Source organism: Petaurus breviceps, unplaced genomic scaffold, assembly GCF_028583685.1.
Source record: "Petaurus breviceps papuanus isolate PSGF00001 unplaced genomic scaffold, PetGlider_PUasm1.0 90696, whole genome shotgun sequence".
In the NCBI taxonomy this organism is placed as follows: Eukaryota; Metazoa; Chordata; class Mammalia; order Diprotodontia; family Petauridae; genus Petaurus; species Petaurus breviceps.
Genome location: NW_027187314.1, coordinates 10,240,965 through 10,267,614, shown reverse-complemented (window position 1 = coordinate 10,267,614; position 26,650 = coordinate 10,240,965). Strand labels below are relative to the sequence as shown.

Below are 26,650 nucleotides of genomic sequence, written 5' to 3'. Positions count from 1 at the left end.
TATTAAACTTTATATTTTAGTATTGTATAAATTATCAAGAAATTATCACTTTTTCAATGTTAATCTTTACAATGACTTTGTAATACTATAGCCTTGCTATTACATCAGCGAGCAAGGATGGAGAGGTTAGCAAAACAACTGAAACTTGAGGAAGAAGAACTAGAGCGGTTGAAGGCTGAAGTTAATGGTATGGAGCATGATCTTATGCAGAGACGACTTAGAAGAGTTAGCTGTACCACGGCAATCCCAACTGTAAGTGATTGTGTGTGCATGCATGTACATATGTGTGTGTGTGTGTATGTGTGTGCGTTTAAAAATAGTCATGGGATGATGGTCCCATTCATCCACTTTTCTTTTCATGTTTTATATATGCTAAAGTGTTTTGAAACGATTGAGTTTATAGTAGGAAACATGAAGCATTTTTGGCCACTCATAAGGACAGAAATAGAAACTATAAATGTTTAAGATATATATATATATATATATATATATATATATATATATATATATATATATATATATATATATATATATATATATATATATATATATATATATATATATATATATATATATATATATATATATATACTATTATTTATAGAAAATAGACTTTCCAGAGAAAGAATATTAGCAAATTCTTTAATAATGCCTTGTTTTTACTTTTGGTGTCATGACTAATCAGTATTTATTTGAGCTAAGGCCTCTTAGTATCTTTAGTCCTTTTTAATCACTAAGAGTGTTCTAAAGCACTTGCTTTGTACAGTTGATAATATGCTAGGTGTTAGGAATTTAAAAAGAGAGAGACAGAGAGAGAGAGAAAGAGAGAGAGAGAGACACCTTCCTTGCCCTCAAGGAACTTTTTATTTTCATAAGTACATATCATTTTAGTCTTGTATTTAATAAGAAAAAATCCAAAGTCAGTCATTATTTTAAAATGACAGTTATAATCAGGATGTGTGTATGGCCTTATTTATCTGAAAGCAAAGGTTTGCTTAAAAAATAGAAGTATAAACAGCACCCTACCTTGAATTTACTAATCATTTTTCCTGTAGTTAGTAAATCTTTGGTAGAATTTAAAAGCTATTAGGATTTGTCACTCTTATTTTGGGAGTCAGTTTAGGTGCTAATAATCACTTTTTGTATTAAATTACATTGTGGGAAAAAAACAAGATTTCATTTTGTTTATGGTATAGTCAAACATGATTTTTATTTTTAATCTCTTTTCTAAAGAAAAAAGTGCAATCAAACCTAACTAGTTCGTATTATTAATTTTATTAATAGTGTACAGACAAGGATAATTGTATCTCTACTGAGAAAATTGAGGCCATATGATGCAAACTATCTCTTCATCTCAAGACCCCTTCACATTATCAACTTCTGTCTACTCTTTCCCCTACTATCTTCAAGCATGGCCGTCGTTAAAAACAAATAAACAAACAAACCTTCCCATCTCCCCATCTTTAAAAAACCTTCACTAGACCTTACCATTCCCTCAAACTGTTGTCTTTATATACTATCATCTTACTTTTATAGTCAAACTTCTAGAAAAATCTGTTTATCCTCATTCCTCTCACTTCCCCTCTTCTCACTCATTCTTCAACCTTGTTGCACTTTGGCTTTCAACTACTTTGCTCAACTGAAGTTGCTCTTGGCCAAGTTACCTTTGATCTTTTAATTGCCAGATCTTAATGGTCTTTCCTCAATCCTTGCCCTGTTTGCCGTGTTTATCACTATTAACTATCCTGCTGGAGACATTGTCTTCTATCTGGGTTTTTATGACATCACTCTTTTTTAGGTCTACATTTTTAACCAATTTTTCTTAGTTTCCTTTTCTAATTCATCATCCATTTCACATCATCTAACTGCAAGTGTTTCCTCAACACTCTGTCCTAGGATCTTTTTTTCTCTCTGTGTTCTCTCAGACACTATTAGCACCTAAGGATTTAGTCATTATTTCTATTTAGGTGACTTATGGATCTGTATATCCAATCTTAATTTTTCCTCTCATTGTCATTTCAACATTACTATTTGCCTGTTGCACAATCCAGACTGGATGTCCAGTTGGAGATATCTCAAAGCATATCTAAAATAGAACTCTCTAACTTTCCCCCGTACCTACCACTCTTTCAAACTTCCCTCTTTCTTTAAAGACACCACCATTTTTCTAGTTGCCCAGGTTTGTAACCTCAGCATTAATTCATTCTTCCTTACCATTTGTCCCAGATGCCAGATCTTGACATTTCTGCCTTCACAGTATATCTATTATCAGTCTCCTTTTCAATACTCACTTACCTACCACCTTAGTTAAGGCCTTCATTATGTGTCACCTGCATTATTACAGTGGCCGCTAATTACTCTTTTTATCTCAAGTCCACCCCATTCTAGTCTTATTCTGCGTACTGCTGCCAAAAGGATCTGACCATGTCCCTCCCTTATTTAGTAAACTCCAGGGTATCTCTTTTGTCTACAAGATTAAAAAAGTTTTTTTTTTTTTTTACTTTTACTCCGCCATCTTGGCACTGCCCTCTCTTTTTGACTTTTGAAGCCCTTTACAATCTGGCCCAAACCCATCTTTCTAGCCTTTTTATATATTACTTCCTCTACTGTAGTTACCAGTTGAACCAAGCTCAGCTTTCTCTCTATCCCTTACATATGAAGGCCAGTCTCCTGTCTCTTTGCCTTTGCATTGGCCATCCTTTTTATCTGTGCATTGCCTCCTGACCTCGACCCACCAGAATTCCTCCCTTCAAAGAACAGTTCAAGCTCACATAAAGCCTTTCCTGACTCCATCTGCTGGTGATTTCCCTCCTAAATGTCTTTGTATTTAACTATTTTGTATTTATTATCTTTATATTTATTATGAGCACACGTAAATATGTACTTGGTTGTCTTCTCTCTTAGAATGCAGGCTCTTTGAGAGTAGGTATTGTTTCAGTATGTTGTCCCAGCGCCTAGAAGAGTGCCAAGCACATTTGTAGATGCTTTATAAATGCTTGCTGATTGATTGTAATTATTATTGTTTAATGTTGGTGAGTTCTAAAGTGCTTGTTTGTTTCTTAAACAGTCTGCTTCTTTCTTTTTTCTCACATACTCAGTTATTGTTTAATATGTCTATATTATTGTCATAGGCACGAAGGGAAAAAAATTAAGTCTTATAAATTACTTGCGGGCAGAGTCCCCTTTTATTACCTTTAGCACCTAGAACAGTGTTATATACATACTAGACACTCAGGATATTTGTTGAATAAGTAAGAAACATTTCTCTATTTTTTCTGAGGTTTTTTGTTTTTTTGGGGGGGGGTTAGATAGCAAGCTATATCGATCTGAAACTATTACTTAACAATGAAAGGAGTTCGTGATTGTTTTTTTTTTTTTTTATGAAGAAGTGGGAGCCAGTGTGAATCCAGCTTGGATTTTAGATCCATCACTTTTTTGTTTTGTTTTAAGTTTTGTTTTTATTTCTTTTTTTTTAATGCTTTATTAACTTCTGATTTTGAGTTACAAATTTTCTCCACGTTTTTCCCCTGCCCACCGCCCCAAAATAGCAGTCCCACAGGATATCCCCTCCTTTAATCTGCTTTCTCCCATATTTTCTCCCATACCCCTTTCAACTTTTCCAGTGGATCTCTATGCCTCAGTGCCTGTATATCTTATTTCCCAATTACATGTAAGATGGTATTAATAATAGTGTGTATATATATATATACACATACATATAAGTATATATATACATATATATACACATATATTTTTGAATATTTGATTTTAAAACTTTCAATTCCAGATTCATTCCCTTCCTTCCTTGTCACCCACCCTTACTGGGAAGATAAGCAGTTCAGTATAGGTTGTACATGTGTGGCTAATGCAAAACAATAACATAGTAGATATATTGTAAAAGACTGACTGTATTTCCCTCCCTCCTATCCCACCTCCCACTTGTTCTATTCTCTACTTTGATCCCGTCCCTTTTCAAAAGTAGGTGCTTCCAACTTCCCTCCCCCCCAGCCTGCCCTCCCTTCCATCATCCCCTCTCTGATTCCCTTCCCCCCCTATTCTCCTGGAGGGTGAGATACCCTATTTAGTGTGTATTTCACTCCCTCCTCAAGCCAGATTCAATGGGAATAAGGTTGACCCATTCCCTTTTGCCTTCCTATTCTTCCCCTCCATTGTAACCATTTCCCCTTGCCTCTTCTGTATGAGATACTTTACCCCAATCTGTCTCTCCCCATCTCCTCTCATTATATTCCTCTCACCTATTAATTTCACCTATTAAGTATCATCCCTTCCTGTTAAATTGGTCCTGTGCCCTCTATCTATGTATACCTGTAAACATATATACACACATTCACATATGTATTCATATGCCCATATATCCTCATATATATATTTCTAAACCCTTCAACTACTGAGAAAAGTTTCATAAGTTACAATTATTGTTTTTCCATGTAGGAATGTTAATAGTTCAACTTCGATAAGTTCCTTATGATTTCTTTTCACTGTTTACCTTCTCATGCTTCTCTTGCTTCTTGTATCTGAATGTCAAATTTTCTATTCAACTCTGTTTTTTTCATCAAGAATGTTTGAAAGTTCTCTATTCCACAGAATGACCATATTTTCCCCTGAAACATGATACTCAGTTTTGCTGGGTAGGTGACTCTTGGTTTTAATCCCAGCTCCTTTGCCCTCCGGAATATCATATTCCAAGCCTTTCGATCCCTCAGTGTAGAAGCTGCCACATCCTGGGTTATCCTGATTGTGTTTCCACAATATTCAAATTGTTTCTTCCTGGCTGCTTGTGATATTCACTCCTTAATCTGACAATTCCGGAACCTGGCTATAATATTCCTAGGAGTTTTCTTTTTGGGATCTTTTTCAGGAGGTGAGCAGTGGATTCTTTCAACCTCTATTTTGCCCTCTGGCACTAAAACATCAGGGCAGTTTTCTTTGAGAACTTCCTGGAGGATGATTTCTAGGTTTTTACTTTGATCGTGGCTTTCAGGTAGTCCAATGATTTTTAAATTATCTCTCCTACATCTGTTTTCCAGGTCAGTGGTTTTTCCCATGAGATATTTCACATTGCCTTCTATTCTTTCATTTGTTTGGATCTGTTTCACAGCATCTTGATTTCTCATAAAGTCATTAGCTTCCATTTGCTCCAATCTAATTCTGAAGCAATGGATTCTCCTCATTGAGCTTTTGAGATTCTTTTTCCATCTGGCAAATTTGGCTTTTTAAGGCATTCTTCTCCTCATTGCCTTTTTGAGCCTCCTTTGCCATTTGAGTCAGTCTGTTTTTTAAGGTATTATTTTCCTCAGTCAGGTTGTTGACTCTCATTTCATAATTTTCTTGCATTGTTCTCATTTCTCTTCCCAAATTTTCCTCCATTTCTCTTACCTGCTTCTTAAGGTCCTCTATGGCCTGTAACCAGCTTATATTTTCCTTTGAAGCTTTTGGTGCAGGAGTTCTGACTTCACTGTTTTCCTTCTGTTCCATGCTTTGCTCCTTTTTGTCCCCAAAATAGGAGTGTAATGTTGGAATCTTCTGTCTGCTTTGTTTCCTTTGCCTGCTTATTTTGCCACTCAATTACTTGACTTTTGGGCTTTTTGCCACAGTAGGACTCTGCCACCAGACAGGGAAGCTTTCATCCCAAACGCTGGGGTTTTCTCAGCTGCTGGAGGTATTAGATGGGTGCCCTCTCTGAGGTCTCCACACACTCTGGCAAGGTGGACACACACCCCAGGACCTCCACCCTAGACTGCAATCCAGATCCAAGCAGGTTAAAGCAAGAACGATTACCCCTGAGACTGGTGCTTGGTCCCCCTGCACTCAGCAGGCTAGGAGCTGAAGCTGCCATGTGGCACTGACTGGCTGTGCTGGCTTCTCAGCAGCTTCTTGCCCTGGGGCACTCCCACTTACTGATCCCAAAGTCCAGACTGCACTGACCTCTCACTTTGTCCTTCGCATCTATGTGTTGATAAATCTGGAAACTGCCACAACTGCTGCTGATCTGGAGTCCCTCTGGTCACTGGCTGGTCAGGCCCACCCTGGGGCTAAAGCCTCAGCGTGGTTTTGGGCTCTGCTCCCAGAGCACTGTGCTGGATTCCTGCTGGCCTGCCGGGCTGTCCTCAGTGGGAGGTTAGCTTCTCTGTGTCATTTTGTGGGTTCTGCAGCTCCAAAGTTTGTTTAGAGGCCCCTTTTTACATGGATTGGAGAAGGTGGGAGCTGGAGCCCTGGGAAGGTCGTGCTTCTACTCCGCCATCTTGGCTTCGCCCCTAAGGAGTTTGTGATTGTTATGTATGAGTTGTTTATTTAAAAAAAACACCCTAGAAATTTAGAGCTGGAGATAAATATACATTGGGAAGACTTGAGGAGATGTGGCACTTACCCACTTGGAAAGGTGGGTAAAATTTAGATAGTTGGAGAAAATGTAGGGACAGACATTCCAAGAGAAATAAAGGACTAGTTTCAGTAGATCCTTGATATTAGCATATAGAAAACAAAAAGTGATTTCTTAATCACTTTTTCTTTTTAAAGCAATTGGGCTTAAGTAACTTGCTCAAGCTTACACAGCCAGTTATTTCTGGGTGTGGTGCTAAATATCTGAGCCCGGATTTGATCCCCAGGTCATCCCTACACTGGAGCCGGTGCTCTTACTCGCTGTGCTACCTGGCCACCCCTTCTTAATTACTTTCAATCTGGATTTTATAGTTTGTGTTTACCAATACTGGGAATTATTGCTAGAGATCTGTATGGTAGGATTGGATGGTGGAGAGCAATGAATGCTATGCTGAAGAATTCAGAATGTTTTCTTTAAGTCATAGGGAAGCATTGGGGGTTTTTAAATCAGGAGGACTGTGACGAGTATTTTACCATGTTTATTGTATACATATATAATATAACGTATATATATATATATATATATATAAAACATATATAAATATATGTTTATGTTTATTTTACCATGATGGCATCCTGTAGGAAGAATTAGAGGTGGATTCATTTGTATAATCTTATTTTCATAGGACACTGTAGAGGTAATTTTAGCTCTGTTTCAAATTCACATGTTCCACATTAGTGGAATTAAAAACTATGAGGGTATCCTTGGGGTGTTTCACTCCTAAATAATGAATTTTCTGGCATGGCAGACTTTTGAAATAAATAAAAATACAAGTAGACACCCAAGGCCTTCATCTTCTTTTAATAGTACTCTCTTCATCCACTTTCCACTCCAGCCAAAATGTTAGATAACTTTCCTCATGCTGTTCCTACACTTGAAAATGTTCTCATTTCTTCTTCTTTACATTTAGAATTCCTACCCATATTTAAAATTCTTTTCAAATTATAGTTGCACCATAAATCCTCCCCAATGTTTCCTATAAACACCTTACTTTTAGATCTCATATACAATGTGTAATTTAAAAAAATTTTTGTATTCATTGTTTATTTTATCTTAGGCAGTTCCTCTCTTTCACATCAAGATTTTTCTCTTCTTCAGTGTCTGGGATAATGCTTTGTATGCATTAAGTTTTTAGTAAGTATTTGAATGAATGAGTGATTTCAGGCAGAATTTTTCATTTTGCTTTTATATTATAACATGGAAATGACTGCAAATTATGTCAGCTGTTGGAGAGGATAAAGAAGTAGAGAAATTTTTGAAAAGCTAGTGCAGAGGTTCCCAGACTTATTTTGCCTACCACCCCCTTTTCAAAAAATAAATTATTCAACACCCCCCTCTAAATCTGCTTTCTTTAATCCCTTAACTATTTTGGGGAAATTTTGCATCATTTAAAAAAAATAGAAAAATAAATATTTTTTAAATGATGCATATTAAATTTCATAATTTATTGTAAATTTGAGTTTTTTTCCTGCATTGAAATTTTGATGATGCAATATCATGTCATGTAACCATATAGTATTGTATTATAAGCAAGTCATTACACTCACATCTTCTTTCAGATACATGCTGGACTTACCAATAATGAGCAATATCCTTGTCTGCCAACACTTATTTGTTCAGACCTCTTGGCGGACTTGACCACTGATAGATTATAACTTGCATTTTGCCTATGTGTGTAAAGTACTGCTTTCCTTAGCCTCTTCTATAATCCACTCTTGACTAAGTGACAACTTTTAGGATGTTCTTTCTATTATTTTAGGGGACTTATGTCATCACTGCAGTTAACTTAAATCTTTTTCCCCTGAATTATTAAAACTACATGCTTCATACTAATACATTATTGGTGGGACTATGAGTTCAACTATTCTAGAGAGGAATTTGGAGAGGAATTTGGAATTATGCCCTAAAAGTGACTAAAATGTTCTTATCCTTTGACCCAGCAATCCAAGTCAAACAGAAAGAAAGCTCCCCCACATACACCAACATAGTCATAATAGTGTTTTTTGTTTTAGCAAGGCAAAGTAAATGTCCAGGTATTGGGGGAGGGCAATATATGTATGTATGTATGTATGTATGTATGTATGTATGTATGTGTACTACATAAGTGTAATATGATATTCCTCCAGAAAAAAAAGATGAATTCAGAAGCATTAGAAAAATTATATGAACTGATACAGAATGAAGTAAGCAGAACCAGGAAATCAATACATTGATTATAACAGTGTAAATGTACAGAACAAAAAACAGAATTAGGAGCTGCATATTTATAATAACCAAACTTTCCCCAGAGAAGAGTTGAAAAAAATATATCTCCTCTCTTTTCAAAGGTAGAGGACTGTGGCTATAATGTATTGCACATTACTATTAGATATGGTTGTTGCATTAGTTGGTTTTATTGACCTGTTTTTCCCCCTCTTCCTTTTTTATTCTCTATTACAAAGAATTCTTAAGTAGGGGAAGGTGAATGTATATATTTATATATAAACATGATTTTAAAATGCCTCAATAAATTTTTTTAAATGTTCTTAACTCTCAAGATTATTGCTAATTTACATAAAACAATTTATAAAACTTAAAGTGCTATGCAAATTTCTGCTTTTTAATTTTTATTATTATTCACACCCAGATTTATTATAAACTCCACATGTTCTTCAGTGAAAATTGCTTTTAGTGATCTTTTGTTCCTTTTATCTCCTCCCCAAAAAGACTCTTTTTGATAAATGGCAATACAGATGCATTATTTTTCCTATCTTCTGCTTAATACCTAAGGAACTTTCCTGATATGTTCATATAAAGATTGTAGCACAAGTCCTCCTAAAGGTTAATAGCATCACTATTTGGATTCCCTAAATAGTTATTCATAACTTAATAAATTATAAACTAATAAGGTATACTTGGTTTAAACCATCTTAATGTTATCTAATAGACATGGCTTTTATATTAGATGTTGCTTCCATATATGCCCATAGAGGTAGGGAAGGGAGAGAATAATCTCTGATAATTAGTTCTAAATCAATTTTATTTTCTTAGAAAAATTCTGTATTCTTTTAAGTCAATTTTTGTGCTTCCTTTCCCAAGCTATTGACTCTTTTTTCATAATTCTCTCTCATGACTTTAATTTCTTTTCCCAGTTTTTCTTCTACCTCTCTTTTTTGATTTTTAAAATCCTTTTTGAGATCTCCCAAGAGGACTTTTTGGGCTTGAGACCAGTTCATAATCCCCTTTGAGGCTTCACAGTTAGGCATTTTGACATTGTTTTTATGTCATCTTCTGAGTTTGTGTTTTGATCTTCTCTTTCACCATAGTAGCTTTCTAGGGTCAGGACTCTTTTTTGTTCACTCTTAAAAGTTGAGTTCTGCTCCTTGTGTACAGGGGGGCCACTGTCTTAAGCTTTTTGCACTGAGGGCCAAGAATCTGGTCACTGACTTTTGTATTGGGGCCTCCCTGGCTGGTGGTTTGCCCACTGTCCTAGGGTGGTCCAACCTAGTTGTGCCTATTGTGCCCTGGGTTCTGGGGCTGGAGGCCTCCCAGCTGGCATGTTGTGTCGTTGACCTACTGAGCCAGTACTGTGGAACCTAGGTTGCTGATCTGTGCTCCATTTCCCTTTTACCCTAGTGAGACAGACCTTTCCTGAAGTCCTTCTGTTTTATCTTGGGCTGGGAAATTGTTTCACTCTTGCTTTTTGTGGATTCTGTCACTTCAGAATTCTTTTAGAGGATTGATTTAACTGTTTCAAAGGGAAACTGGGGAGACATTCGCAACTTCCTGGCTTCTTTCCACCGTCTTCAATGGCAGCTCTTAATCACTGGTCTTAGAAAACCAGAAGAAAAATTTTATATTTTCAAATAAAAATATCATATACCTTTTTTTTTTTTATATTTGATTCTCAAGCACTTCTTATTTTCAAGCTGGTGCATCTTTTTATTCTACTGCTCCAGTGAATCTGTGATCTCATCAACAGGGGTATTTTGTGCAGCAGTGCCAGCCTCAGACAATACCTGCATGCCCATCCTGCTGCTCTGCCCTTTCTTAAGACACATTGAAGTCTTTTTTTGAGTTCTCCTGGCATTGTATAAATACCAGTGGAGTTACTATTGTTTGTTCCTTGCTCTTCATGTTACCAGACAATCTTCTTTTTTTTTTTTTAATCATACATTTCTCTGTCATCCTTTAAACCACCTCTATATAATTCCTCATTTGTAATGTGTTGTGACCTGCTCATACCCATCATGTACCTCTCTATTACCCTTTGTAGGATCTTCAGCTTCTGTCATAAACTGTGGTATTCCATGACTTACATCCATATAACAATCCCAGAATAATACAAGTGTTAAAAAGTTAGGCCTTTGTTATTGGAAGAAACTTAGGAACATTAAAAGAACTTGATAATTTCCCAAAGGGTGTCCAGTCTGCTTTCTTTTCCATGTTCAATTTTGGACTCTGTTTATTGTCTGTGTACATTGTCTCTCCCAGATATGTATGCTGATTGACAAACTATTTAGGTTGTCCAATCAACTACTTATCTCAGTCTAGAGAATAGGATTCTTGATCCTCTAGTTTTTTTCCAGTATGAATCTTTAAATAAAAAACTGTTTCCAGATATGCACCTCAGTTAAGGGTCTCTGCAGTGTTCTAGGGCTCAGTGAAATCAGGAGGAGGTCATTCACAAACAATAGCTTCTGGCTAACCTAACTCTATAGAGAGCTACTCTTTAATTGGAACTCAGCCTTGGACCTCTTCTGTGTCAGTGGTGGCAAGCATTTGTTACTTCATGATAAGTAGGTCTTTAATAAAGTAACCACTGTTGTCACATCTTTCAAGGAATATTTTATGATACTGATATGTGCATTGAAGATGATTTGTTGGAATAGAACCAGCTTATAAGGCAGAGTTTTCTGCTTCTGAATAAAATGATTTTTTGCAGTCAACAAAACATAAGCATACTGAGATCTTGTATACTCTATATCTTTGTTCTTCGTATGAGTCAAAAGATGTGGATTTCTGTGGGAGATTGTTTGAGAAAATCTGTCTTTTCCCTTCTTATATATCCTTAAAGGAACCCTTTGTATTTAGAATATTCTTATTAAAAATTTGATAAGGTGAGCAAATGAACAAATTGGTGGCTGGCTATTAGTACTTTAATTTTTGTCCTTTTTGAGGGCAATAATTGGGTCAAAGATTTGTTCCACCCCTTTGGTATCTTCTTTTTCATGTATTTTTGGAGTCGGTTCCTAATTGTCTTCATAATTGTGCTACTTTCAGCAATATACCTCCTGTATATGTGTGCTATATCTAATTCATCAGCTTTTTTTTCTCCTAGCAGCATTATCTAGACCTGTAATGTTAGAGTCCAAGTAAAATGATTTTACTCTCTGTGATGATTTCTTTTAAAGTTTGTTATAATAATCTTTACAAATCTTTTCTATTCTTTTTATTTTTCTGGCTTCTATCCAGTTTTGTCTTAAATGGCTTAAAGATAATTTTTCTTAGTTGAGTCTCTACCCAAACTTTCTTTAAAAAAAAAAAAAAGGTTATTTATATCTTGTTTTTATACCATTCATTTCCAGTTATTACTTCACTTACCACTGGGTAAGTTCTTACTTGTGACAAAAGAAGAATAGTTAAGCGAATCTACTTTGCCAGTGTACTCTCCATCAGCAGCCCCCCAGCTCTGTGCCTGAGGAGGAAGGTGCTTCTTCATTTTTCATGCAGCTTCATTTTAGTATTCTTTACATTGATGTGATTGTATTCGTATATATTCTTCTCTTGCTTCTACTTATTTCATTCGATTTCAGTTTGTACAAGTCTTTTAATGTTTTTCTACATTACTAATATCCTTTATTTCATATTGGAATATTCATTCATGTACCAGAATTTATTCAGACATTCCCCCTTTTGAAGAGCACCTACCTTGTTTCTAGTTTTTTATATTTCTCAGTGATAATATGCCTGTTGACAATTCATAATCCTTTTGAAAACCATTTGTCACCTTTGACTATTTATTTTTTGGGAAATAGCTGTTATTTCCCTGTGTATCTTGGATATCTGATTTTTATTAGAAATAAGAAGCAAATAATTTTTCCAAATTTACTATTTAGTCCAGAGGTCTTATTTAAAAAAAAAATATATATATATATATAATTTGGTTTTGGTAGTACCATATCCTTTTTATTGCTACTTTCCCCTCCATTATTTACCTTGAGAGTCTTGACCAGATTTTAATTGAACATGTTTTCCTTCATTGCTCTTGCTTCTTTATGGAGTGATATTCCTCATAACCTAACTTCTTTCTGTTTTTAAAAAAGGAATTAAATTTCTTTAGAATTGAAACTTATTAGGTAATACTGTTAGAATTGTCATCAGATTTAGGTTATTGAGTTAATTTCTGGTATTACTTTGAAAGTGGACTGTGGGTGAGAACTTCAAAATTCATGCCTTTTAAATTTTAAACCCTGATTTTTTTCGCTGAATCCAACAAAATGTACTAAAGAAATAAAAAATTAAATCAGAATCTCTGAAATCATATTATTTAGACATGAGACTAATAATAAGGTTTAACTGTAACAAAGATATCCCACTGGAAGGTCTGAAAATTATAGGTAGGGTATAGGAGGAAAAAAATCTGAGAGTAAAGGGTGAAGGTTGTAGATAAAATGGAAAGTAGAGAGAAGGTAAGGAGTCTCTAGGATCCTGAAATTGTTTTCATATGCATATTTACTTTATCTAGGTCAACAAGGTAATGAATTTTCTTATAATTACACCAGCCTTTACAAAACTGAAATCATTGGTGTCATCTTTCAGCATTGTACGCTTTATTTGATGCTTATGTTTTGTTTTAATATCAAATCATAAAAATAAGGCATTTCAAAGCTGTTTTATTTAGATCTTTTTTGTGTGATAGAAACAATGAAAGAAAATAAATTTATAAATTCTATTTTTGTACAGTGTATACATAACTTTAATGAATTGTTTTAATAAGTTTCATATTTAATTCAGAACATTGTAAACTTATACACACATTGGTTCATATATCAACTTTTATTTGTGGCCATTTTGTTTGTTCCAAATTTACTTGACTCCCTTTTTTTGTCCTTTAATCTCCTTTACAAGCCCTCTTCTATGGACAGAGGCAATAATCTGAATAAGTCCCAATTAGAAATTGTTTAACATAAAGCACAAACTTAAATGTTAGGCTTGATAATTACTTTCCTACAATTGCTATTTTGGGTCCTTTCTTACTAGCCTGAGGAAATGACAAGATTGAGAAGCATGAACAGACAACTCCAGATAAATGTTGACTGTACACTGAAAGAAGTTGACCTCCTTCAATCTAGAGGTATAGACTTAATTGTTTGGTTAAAACATAAATTATAGTGTGGTATTTTAAGATGCTTAGATGATAAAATGTTGAATTGTGAGGAGAAAAGCTAAATTTTTGGTAAATAATTAAATTTTTTAAGATCATTGACCAAATATTTTTCTTAGAAATTAATTATTGGTGCCTTAATAGTGATTTCATTCTGAAATTCTTACCTTGTGAATTCTGTATTAAAAATAGATTCTTCACTTATCACAGATTTATAGAACTTAAGAGTTAGGAGGAACTTTAGAGGTCTTCTAGTATAGTTCTTGCAAGCCCTCATTATTGTGAAGACCTAAAAAGATTTTCTTATGTTTAGTATGAGTTTCACAGGAATTTAGTTTTTGAATAAATGTGGTTTTCTTTAAAAATAATTGCTTAAAATATAGATACAAGAAGTAAAAATATTCATATTAAGTTCTTTATACCATTCTTATATGTTGGTACTTTTGTGACAGGAAATTCAAGCTTGCAATGGTATAATTTTTAAGATTTTATTACAGAGCATAATGTGTAGATATGCAGTTTAAACATCCCATGCATTCTAGATAAAAATAAAACAGAAATAACTTGAAAAGAATTCAGAACTACAGTGAGGCAACAATAGAAGTAGAAACAAATTTGATGTTAGGAATCGAGCACGGTTATGAAATGTACCTAAAGTAACAGTGTAGGGATCAAGTAAAGACCCACTAGTCTGAAGCATGAAAAGAGTCTTAGACATTCTGTGAATTGTGTGTTACAAGATGTTATGTAGAAAATGGCACTAGCTTTTGTTTGTTTGATGAGGGATGAGGGTGAAGATTTGCATGAGCAAAAGAATAAAAGCTTAACTGAAATGTCCGATTAGTCTTCACTACAGATTTCTGTCAGAAAGCTATAAATGAGAGTACCATATATAAAATGGTTAAAGCATAAAAAGTGTAGTTAGCAAATCAGTAATTTTTGTCTCAGAATCTCCATGATGGAAGAGACCTAAGAGGTCATCTAGTCTAATCAGTACTGATTATGAATTCCCTCTGCAGTGTCCCAATTTAGCAGTTATCCAGCCTCTGCTTTAAGGTTTCCAGTATTGGGGGATTCATTGTCTCCTTGGACGGTCCCATTCTCCTCTTGAATAGCTCTGATTTTTAACAAAGTTTTCCCTTGTTTGAAGGAGTCTGAAGTCTGCCTCTGCATTTTCCATCCATTCCTTCTAGTTCTGCCTTCTGGGTTCAACAAAACTAGTCTTAATTCTACTTCCACATGACAACCCTACGGATATTTGAAGACATTTCTCATGTTCCTTCTAAGTCTTCTTTTATTAAAACTAAATATTACTGATTCCTTGAGATGATCTGCATATGGCATAGTTTTTAGTACCTTGGTCATCATAAACATTCTCCTCTGGATGAGCTTCACACTTGTCTGAGTCCTTCCTAAAATGGAATCCTAGAGTTGACATAACATTCCAGATATGTCATCAAGGCAGAATATCACCTCCTTGTTTACAGGAATTACGTTTACATTAATGCTGCCTATGGATCACATTTAGGCTTTTTGGCTGCTATATCACACTTGATACATATTTAGTATGTGAAAATTTCCAGGTCTTTTTTCACATATATGGAAATAAACATACTGTTGAGCTGTATCAGAGGCAATATGGTAAAGTAGAAGGAATGCTAGACTTGGAGTCAAGAGAGCTGGGTGTGAATTCTGCCTTAAATACTTAAATCTAGGTGATCTTGGGCAAGTCACTCAACCTTTCAGAACTCGTTTCAGTATTTGTAAAATAAGGATGATAATATTTGCACTAGATATTTCATAGGGTAGTTTCAAGGAAAGAACTTTGGAAACCTTAAAGTGTGTATAAATGTGAGGAGTGTTTGTCTCCTGTACTTATGTGGTTCAGTTTTCAATAGAAACACTTCTGTTTCCTATTGAATCTTATCTTTGATTTGAATTTCAGCCTATCTTTTTGGTCCCAATTCTGTTATCCAACATACTGGTTATCCTTCCCAATTTAATGTAGTCTTCAAATCCGGTAATCATGCCATTTATACGTTTATATTTATACCTTTATCTAACTTACTGATAAAAATGCTGACTGGAATAGTGCTTCAGTTTAGAACAGTTTATTTTATCATTTTAAATACCTTAATGAGCAGTCCTGAGAAGTTACTTTTAGACGATCTTCTTACAGTGTAATTTGATGCACATAGATATTTGTGATAGAAGACAAGTAGAAGTTCATGTAAGATTTATTAATTTTAATTTTGATTAATTAATTTGATTAATTAAAATTCAGAATTTTAATATGATTCTGTCCCTTAGGTACATTCTTTGGACCCACTATAGTGGGATACTTTAGTATTTAGTAGTACTAAATACTGAACTTAGTACTTTAGTATTTAAATTCCCCATATATAGGGTCCAGGAATTTTTTATTCTTTATAAGAAGATTCTAGTGTATAACTTTAATGCTATAAAAAATAACTCTTCTATTATGGGGGGAAGTTAGAATAGATAATCTTTAAGGTTCCTTCCTGATCCTAATATTTCAGTGGTTTACTGAGGAACCATACTAGTTAAACAACAAAAAAATCCTAGAATAAGTGCTTTGATGGAAGAACGAATTCAGTATATGAACAAAAGAATATTACATTCCATAAAAATTGTTTAGGAAAGTAACAAAAGTGGCATGTGTTAGATCCATATGCTCATGTGGATGAGAAACATGGTGCTAGATTTCTTTAAATAAAGTAGAATGCAACAATAATTCACATAGTAGATAAAAAAAAACCTGTCATAGAATAGTTACAATGGGCAGTTACAGCTTTATACTGTGGATAAAAGAAAATTTGTAAATGGGGTAATTTTTAACAGATGTAGAAATTCCTAGAGATGTTGGTATCAAGATTTTTTTTTTCCTAGGGATTAACCCATCATATTTATTCTGCACTTGTTTCTGTGTTCCATCTGTCCATTGGTTGAATTCATTTATAGACTTTATATGTAACATATTTAAGACCATCAAGCTTATTCTATTTCAAATTCATGTGAGTACTTAAAGATCATTACATGTAAAAATGGTATATAAACTTGTTAGACATTGTATACAAAGACATCTATCTTCCTTCTATTTCGTTTTACTTTACTTTTCTTAACTTTACACATTCTAAGGATGCATTAAGAAAAGCAACTGTCTTCACTGTATGGGCTAGTTGCTGTTTCTCTTTTTTGTTTTGTTGCCCAATAAGTTGTTTATGCCTACTTAAGAAAACTAGTATAAAAGTTTTAGAATTGTTATTTTAGATAATTTAATGAAAAAATTACTAGAATGAATTTAAAATGAAGGCTTTCTTTTGTTGTATACTTTCCCCACTTGAGGACAGGATATTAGAGTTGCCATGAAAAAGAGCAGGAGTTGAGTTCAGTAATCTGAGTTTAGGAAATCCCTTTCTTACTTTCTGCCATCTCTTTTCATTTACTCTAATTTCAGGAAAATAAGCCTAATTTCCTACTTTATTTTTTCTTGGTAGGCAATATTACAGTTATAAGAGAATAAACATAAATTCCTGTTTCACTTTTTTCTTGGTAGGCAATTTTGATCCAAAAGCCATGAATAATTTTTATGACAATATAGAACCTGGACCAGTTGTCCCACCAAAACCATCAAAAAAAGGTGAGTTATCAGATGTCAATGATACTATCAAAGTACCTTGGGAATATACATATCTTGACTCAATTCAGCAGATATTTATTATGTTCTTACTATGTTTAAGTCCCTGTTGGTCATTAGGGATAAAGAGGATAAAATCAATCAGTCTAACATTTATTCAAACAAAACAGTTCTGCCCTTAAGGAGCATACAAATATCTAGATGCAGGATAACTTGAGGAGGGCAACAGTACTAACAACAGGTGGGGATCAGAGATAAATTTTAGGAGGGCATGGCACATGGCACTGAGAGGTTTAGATGGGGGGTATATTTGGGAAAGCCTATGTCAATGTGCAGAGTTGGATGATGAAATGTTGCTTTTGGGAAACAGTCAAGTTTGCCTGAAATATAGAATTAATAAAAGGGAGTAATATGAACTAACATTGGAAAGGCATATTGGAGTCAAGTTGTAAAGAACTATGCTGATGAATTGGTATTTCACAAGTCATAGGGAGCTGATGAAAGTTTTTGAGCAGGGCGGGTGACATGTTCTCATTCATTCCTTATGTAGCTTAGGCCTTGGTGTCAGTTGGAAGGATAGATTGGAAAAGGGAAAAACTGCAAACAGGAAGACTTTTAATGATAAACAATGAGGGTCGAAACTGCAGTAATGGTTATATGAATTGAAGAAAAGGAGACAAGTGAAAGAGAATAGGTTAAATTTATTTTTAAAAATTGTCAGCTGATATGTGGGTTAGAAGGAGATAATGGGAAGAGCTGTGATAGGGGTTATTCTGAGGTTGAAAACCTGGGTAATTTGAAAGGATAGTGGTTCTGTTTTGGACAGTTTGAATTCAGGGTGCTGATGTAATATTTTGGAAGATATAGTCAGTTTTTAAATTGGTAAATACAAACTATTGATTAAAGGTTATTTTTTTGTAGGCTGCTTAGAAAAGCAGACATGCAGATAATGATACTAGCAATCATGCAACACTCAGGAATTTTTATTATAAGAAAGTGCTCAGATTAGTAATTCATAACTATTATTTTCTCATCTTGCTGAGTTCAAATCTGCCCTCAGACACTTACTAGCTTTATGACCCCGGACAAGTCACTTAACCCTGCTGTCTCAGTTTCTTCATCTGTAAAATGAGCTGGAGAAGAAAATGGCAAACCACTCCAGTATCTCTGCCAAGAAAACCCCAAATGGAGGTCATGAAAAGTTGAACATGACTGAAAAATGACTCAATAACAACTGTTATTTTCAGAGGAATGGTTTAATGGCATAGTTTATAGGAAAAGTTCTATATTACTCACTTTACATTTAAAATATTATGAATAAAACAAATTTTTACAGTTTCAGAATTTTCAAAGGTATGCTTGCCTTGTTTTTGTGGGGATAAAAGACAGATTAGAGGAACTAAGATGCTTTTAACCTGGAGAAAAGAAGACTGAGGTCATTTTAAGATACTTTATACTTGAAAAAGAAATATAGAGGGTTTTTTTTTTTCCCCAAATAAGATTAACTTCAATATGGTGGATAAAAGTAAAAAAGGATCATGATTTTATGATGCTTTAGTATATACTAGAAAAATTCTTCCATAGGAGGCTATAAAAAAACCCTTTTTTTCCCTTTTTGGAAGATTTAAAAAATTAAAATTAAAATTTTTGACATAGTTTACTTATATTGCCTGCAGGGAGGAGAACAGAATGGATGACTTCTTAGATTTCCTTTCGTATGTGTGATTGTGTGATCCTTTATTTTAAAGAGACTTTAAACATTTTTATGAAAGTTAATTTCTGATTTTAAAATCTTGGGTTTTTTTGTGGGATTTTGTTTTTTGCTTTTTGGAGGGGGTAAGGTCGGGCAATTGGGGCTAACTGACTTGCACTAGGTCACATGGCTAGTTTTGTGTTAAGTATCTTGTAAAAATTGTTCAAAATCATTTGTGTCAGTAAACCATTGTTGTATTTGCAGCTAATACACTGTATATATAAACAAATATTATATTTTTCTCCATCAAATTTTCTGTCAATACTAATATCTTACATAAATGTAATTCTTAGAAATGTCTTACATATCATATTTTAATTTCTTTCATTTTAAACCAACATTGAATTTAATATTTAGCATGAAGATTGTTCTAGGGGTTATGTATGATGCATAAAATACCATAGTCTGAGGAACTGAAGTTGAAAATCATGGGAAGGTTAATGGAAGGCACATCGTGGACAAGAATAAGCTACAATACATTATAAACAATAACTTTACTTTAGTGAAGTAGTATCAAGGGTGTCGTCAAAGAAATGTACAATTAAGAAAGAAAGAATTGTTGTGTAGTAAGAGAGAAATTGGTCAACGGGCCTTTACTACATAAGCCTGTTATGTTCTTGAAACTGTGCTGGTGATACAAATACAAGAAATTAAATAATCAATATTCAAAAGGAGCTTCTATAACTGATCATTTGCAGCATAACTGTAGAAGTTGAGGAAGGCTCCCAGCAAGTTAGGGTAAACTCCTATGGACAGTTTATGGGAAGACATGGATAGTCACAGAAGAAGGGCAGGCAAGGTTGAGTTGGAGTTAGATAGCATCTTTGGAAGGAAATACTATGTTGTTGGAATCATAGATCCTTGGCAGTTATTGATATATATCACTTGTAAGAAATTCAAGATATATTAGTCATTGTTTCATGTAATGATAGAATTGATATTTTAATACTTCCTGAATCCTTTGAAGTATTGATTTCTGTTACAGGTATTTCCTGTAACAATCCAGTAATACATAGTAACTAATGATAATATTAATATCTGGTATTTATATGGTTCTTTAGGGTTATCAAAGCATTTTACAAAGTGCTTTACAAATATCAGTAAAAATTGAGATATTTTGTAGGTTGCTATAGTCAACACAGTTGAGTACCTGATGACTAGAATTCTGGTAATTGGAATCTGTTCTACCGGGGCTCTTACTGGGAGAACAGCCAGTAGCAGTTCAATGCTCAGGCACCTTCACTTGGTAGCACTTGCCAGAGTTCATAAGCCATAGGCACAGTCTTTGAGAACTCAGGGAGGGCTATCTCAAAATCACAATGAAATATCAGCATAGGACCTTAGTGAAGGGGTATTTTAAGAAAGTGATGTTAGGAAACACATAAATCTTAAACAACTCTCCCTAACACAAAGTATTCAGTTTTGTGTTAAAAGCAGGCATAAAGTGGTTAAAGTATGACAGCTAATTGTTTACAAAATTTTCAAGCTATCAGTATGCCAGAAAACTGCTTACATAAATAACTGTTTACAGTGTAGTATCTTTAAATATACCCATTAGTTAATGTTACTATGGATGGACTATATTTCATTAATCGATGAATTATCATCTTTAATTAAAATGGGCTCCTGATTTCCAAAAACACTAAAGAGAAGAATCTTGGTAGTTGTATTCCAGTCACCAGATCTGTCTCTAGGACAAGGTAGTGCATGATTTTAAATTACAATTCAAGGAGCATTTGATTCTAAGATATTTAATCTTTGAATTTACCTAAGTATCTAGCAAGTATGACCTACAAAGAATGTCAGATGAATTTGGGTTCATTGGTATTCTGTGGGGAAACCTGTTAGGAATGGCCTTATTTTAAAAAAATGCATTGAGGCAATGATTTAATAAGAATAATAGTTTACAATAGCATGCAGGCATATAAATTTACCTTTCCATAATATCAACTCTTGATTATTTAGAGGTAGGTTGTACAATTTGAATATTGTCTAGTCTTACTCCTTTTTCCTATTTTGGTCATTTTACTACCCATTAGCATCTTAATAGCTATAATATAGCTAGCATTTATGTAGTGCCTACAATGTGCCAGGCACAAATGCTAAGTGCTTTATAAATATTATCTCATTTGAGTCTCACAACAGCCCTGAAGGTTGGTGCTATTATTATCATCTCAGTTTTACAGATGAAGAAGCTGAGGCCAACAGAGGCTAAGTTACTCAAGATCACATAGCTAGTGTCTGAGGTCAGATTAGAACTGAGGTCTTCCTGACTCCAGGCCCAGCGCTCTATCCACTTTGTCATCAGTTGCCACTGACCTTAAGTAGTGGAGTAAAAAAAGGAAAGAAGACAAAACTCACATCATTCAGTTTATTATTTGTTGGGAACTCTAGTAAAAGGTTTGAGAAAGAAAATGGAGAGGAGTTAAAGAAGTTTTCCTCTCTCTATTCAGAGTTGTTTTAAAAGTTCTTCTTGCCTGGAATTAGCTTTGAAGAATTAACCCTAATCAGTTTCAGTTTAGAGTTTCAGAACTAGTAGCCTGCATTGAATTTCTAACAGAATATTCTCTACATCCATCCTCCCACCTCCCATCAAAACAGCCGCCATTGGAAAGGGTTTATTGCTCTACTTCCCCTATATTGTCACTCACTATCCCTTAGGACCAGAGTGTCTTTCCAAAGTCATCAGTATCCTGTGGGCATCTCTCACCTATTAGAATATTAGTACTCTGAGAGACTGTTGTTGTTTTTTGTGTGTATATTCCTGGCCTTTAGCACAATGCTTGACTGGTACATAATAAACACTTAGTAAATGATTTTTTTTATTCCTTCTCAGTAGACCCAGTGTAGAAATCCTTCAGAACTTGGTAGGGACTGAATTCAGGAGATGCATTGAACGAATAAACAATACATCATGACAGATTATATTTAGGGAGTAAAAGACATAATTCCAATAGTACTCCAAGATTGCTACGCTGAAAACCTGTGATAATGGTGTCTTTAACAGTAGTAGGGAAGTTGAGAGAGGCAAGCCTTTTGATAGAGAAAGGTTCAGTAAGTTTGGATATGTAGAGTTTGAGGAGACAGTAACATCCATGTAAAGGTATTTCTAAGCATTTAGGAATAAAAGCTTGAAGCCCAGATGTGGATGAGGGACTTTGGAATCCTCCACATGAGGCTGGTTGAAGCTCTTGGATTGACAGGACCTCCAAGGGAGACAGTGTCGGGATGAAAGTCAGAACTACCACAATTTTGGAGGGGAAAAAGTACTGCAGAGGCCACAGTGTAAAATGAAGACTCAAAAATACTTAGATTTGGTAAAAGAAAGTTCATTCAAGAGAACTGTTTCAAACAGGATAGCAGAAGGAGAAGTTATATGGGGCATGGGGAGACATGGGGAGACAGATAAGTAAGAAAGGAAGAAATAAAGCCATTTTCTAGACCACATGCTCTGGATCCAAGGATGTAACACATCCAGTGCTTTGCAAAACTTTTTTTTTCATTTTTCAAATGCTTTATTAACTTCTGATATACATCATTCATTTCCGCCAGATTTTGAGTTACAAATTTTCTCCCTGTTTTTTCCCCTACCAACCACCCCAAAATAGCAGTCCCACAGGATATCCCCTCCTCCAATCTGCTCTCTCCCATATTTTCTCCCATACCCCTTTCAACTTTTCCAGTAGGGCATGGTGGATCTCTGTGCCCCAGTGCCTGTATATCTTATTTCTCAATTACATGTAAAATCGTATTAATAATAGCATATATATACACATATGTATGTATATATATATATATATATATATATATATATATAATATTTAAACATTTTATTTTAAATCTTTGAATTCCAGATTCATTCCCTTCCTCTCTTGTCACCCACCCTTACTGGGAAGATAAGCAGTTCAATATAGGTTGTACATGTGTAGCTAATGCAAAACAATAACATAGTAGATATATTGTAAAAGACTGACTATATTTCCCTCCCTCCTATCCCACCTCCCACTTGTCTATTCTCTACTTTGATCCCGTCCCTTTTCAAAAGTGGGTGCTTCCAACTTCCCTCCCCCCCAGCTTCCATTATCCCCCCTTTTATCCCCTTCCCCCCTACTCTCTTGTAGGGTGAGATACCCTATTTAATGTATATTTCATTCCCTCCCCAAGCCAAATTCAATGAGAATAAGGTTGACCCATTCCCTTTTGCCTTCCTATTCTTCCCCTCCATTGTAACCATTTTCCCTTGCCTCTTCTATATGAGATAGTTTACCCCATTCTGTCTCGCCTCATCTTCTCTCATTATATTCCTCTCTCACCTCTTAATTTCACCTTTAAGTATCATCCCTTCCTATTAAATTGGTCCTGTGCCCTCTATCTATGTATACCTGTAAACATATATACACACATTCACATATGTATTCATATGCCTGTATACCCTTATATATAGACATCATATATATGTATATTTCTATTCTCTTCAACTATTTTCATACTGAGAAAAGTTTATCAGTTACAATTATTGTTTTTCCATATAGGAATGTTAATAGTTCAACTTTGATAAGTTCTTTATGATTTCTTTTCCCTGTTTAGCTTCTCATGCTTCTCTTGCTTCTTGTATCTGAATGTCAAATTTTCTATTCAACTCTGGTTTTTTCATCAAGAATGCTTGAAAATCCTCTATTCCACAAAATGACCATATTTTCCCCTGAAACATGATACTCAGTTTTGCTGGGTAGGTGATTCTTGGTTTTAATCCCAGTTCCTTTGACCTTTGGAATATCATATTCCAAGCCCTTCGCTCCCTCAGTGTAGAAGCTGCCAGGTTCTGTGTTATCCTGATTGTGTTTCCACAGTATTCAAATTGTTTCTTCCTGGCTGCTTGTAATATTCTCTCCTTAATCTGGGAGTTCCCGAACCTGGCTGTAATATTTCTAGGGGTTTCTTTTTGGGATCTTTTTCAGGAGGTGATCGGTGGATTCTTTCAACCTCTATTTTGCCCTTTGGTTCTAAAACATCAGGGCAGTTTTCTTTGAGAACTTCCTGGAGGATGATTCCTAGGTTCTTACTTTGATCATGGCTTTCGGGTAGTCCAATAATTTTTAAATTCTCTCCCCTGGATCTATTTTCCAGGTGAGTGGTTTTTCCCATGAGATATTTCACATTGCCTTCTATTCTTTCATTTGTTTGGATCTGTTTCACAGCATCTTGATTTCTCATAAAGTCATTAGCTTCCATTTGCTCCAATCTAATTCTGAAGCAATGGATTCTCCTCATTGAGCTTTTGAGATTCTTTTTCCATCTGGCAAATTTGGCTTTTTAAGGCATTCTTCTCCTCATTGCCTTTTTGAGCCTCTTTTGCCAATTGAGTTAGTCTATTTTTTTTTTTAAAGCAATTGGGATTAAGTAACTTGTTCAAGGTTACACGGCGAGTTATTTCTGGATGTGGTGCTAAGTATCTGAGCCCAGATTTGATCCCCAGGTCATCCCAACACTAGAGCCGGTGCTCTTTACTTGCTGAGCCACCTGGCCACCCCTAGTTGGTCTATTTTTTAATGTGGTATTTTCCTCAGTCAGGCTGTTGACGATCTTTTCATGATTTTCTTGCATCGTTCTCATTTCTCTTCCCAATTTTTCCTCCACTTCTCTTATCTGCTTCTTAAGGTCCTCCATGGCCTGTAACTGGCTCGTATTTTCCTTTGAAGCTTTTGGTGCAGGAGTTCTGACTTCACTGTCTTCCTCCTGTTCCATGCTTTGCTCCTTTTTGTCCCCAAAATTGGAGTCTAATGTTGGAATCTTCTGTCTGCTTTGTTTCCTTTGCCTGGTCATGTTCCCCCTCAGTCACTTGACCCCTGGGCTTTTTGCCACAGTAGGACTCTGCCACCAGACAGAGGCGAGCTTTCATCCCAAACGCTGGGGTTTTCTTAGCTGATGGAGGTGCCCTCTCTGAGGCCTCCACATGCTCTGGCAACCTGGACATACACCCCAGGACCTCCACCCTAGACTTCAATCCAGATCCCAGCAGGTTAAAGCAAGAGTGATTACCCCTCAGATGGGTGCTTGGTCCCCCTACACTCTGCAGGCCAGAAGCTGAAGCTGCCACATGGAGCTGGCTGGCTGTGCCGGCACTCAGCGGCTTCTAGCCCCAGAGGCAAAAGCCGGCACTCCCACTTACTGGGTCCCAAAGTCCAGACTACACTGACCTCTTACTTTATCCTTCACATCTATGTGTTGATAAATCTGGAAACGGCTACAGCTGCTGCTGATCTGGAGTCCCTCTGGCCTATGGCTGGTCAGGCTCACCCTGGGGCTAAAACCTCCAGCTCACTTGGGCCTGGCTTGGCTTCCAGAGTGCTGCGCTGGCCGATTCCTGCCGGCCTGCCGGGCTGTCCTAAGCGGGAGGTTAGCTTCTCTGTGTCATTTTGTGGGTTCTGCAGCTCCAAAGTTTGTTCAGAGTTCCCTTTTTACATGGATTGGGGAAGGTGGAAGCCAGAGTCGCTCAGAGGTCCTGCTTCTACTCCACCATCTTGAGTCTGCCCCCTGTGCTTTGCAAAACTTAAAACTTTGAAGTACTAGTTGTTTTTATCCTTAGTTTCTTGGTGAAATAGTCCAGGAAGCTCAGGGCATAGGACAGTGAACAAGGTGTCCTCACACTACTCCTCCAACCTGTTTCACTAACTATGATTTGCTCCTGTTAAACCTTTGGTAAGCAGCAATTGTCATTGTACCTTCTGGTGGTGCTATATATGGCTCAGGAATATAATAAAGTCAATATAATTATGGCTGTAATAAATTCATTATAATTATGTATTATGATTTTATAAGGTCTCTCAAATCATCACTCTGTTCCCTCTGTCATTAGTAATCTCTTATCTTCCTCATATATATAAAACATATGCCCAAGGCTCATCATCATTAAAATCCAATTTATTGTACCTTATCATCCCCTTTAAGTCATCTCATTTGTATGTTTGCATTTATACATGTGTATAAATATGTGTATTTATACACACATACATATATACACATATACATAAATACACACACATGCAATCTGCTTTTCTCATCCAAACTTCTATAAAAAGTTATCTACATTCATTGCTTGCACTTCTTACATTATAACTTCATCGTTCAATGAATGCTGCTATTTTCAAAGTTAGCAATGAACTCAGTTGCCAAAATCTAATGGTGTTTTTGTAATCTTTACATCTTTTTTGATCTCTTTTACATTAGACAGCACCTTTTCTTTCTGGAAGTTATCTATTTCAGATTTTCATTAAACTATGCCTAACTATCTAACCTTCTAAGTTCCCCTTCTGGGCTTATTTATCCATATCTCTCCCCCTAACTATTTTCAGCCCTCTTTCTTTGTGCTCTCTTCCTTGCTGATGGTATTAGCTCCCATGTTTCAATTATTGTCTCTGTGCTAATGATGCACAGATTTAGAATAATCCAGTTCTTTTCCTTAAGTGCCAACTT

General features: G+C 35.4%; 1 protein-coding gene across 4 annotated transcripts in view; it reads left to right on the top strand.

The window, feature by feature from the left end:
* TAB3 (TGF-beta activated kinase 1 (MAP3K7) binding protein 3) overlaps positions 1 to 26,650 on the top strand; it is a 109,243-nt gene that overhangs the window by 58,515 nt on the left and 24,078 nt on the right. For all 4 annotated transcript variants that reach the window (XM_069065660.1, XM_069065658.1, XM_069065661.1 and 1 more), the window contains 3 exons: positions 92 to 252; positions 13,643 to 13,736; positions 17,344 to 17,427. In XM_069065660.1, the coding sequence (XP_068921761.1) occupies positions 92 to 252; positions 13,643 to 13,736; positions 17,344 to 17,427 (339 nt within the window). The remainder of the gene's footprint in view (positions 1 to 91; positions 253 to 13,642; positions 13,737 to 17,343; positions 17,428 to 26,650) is intronic.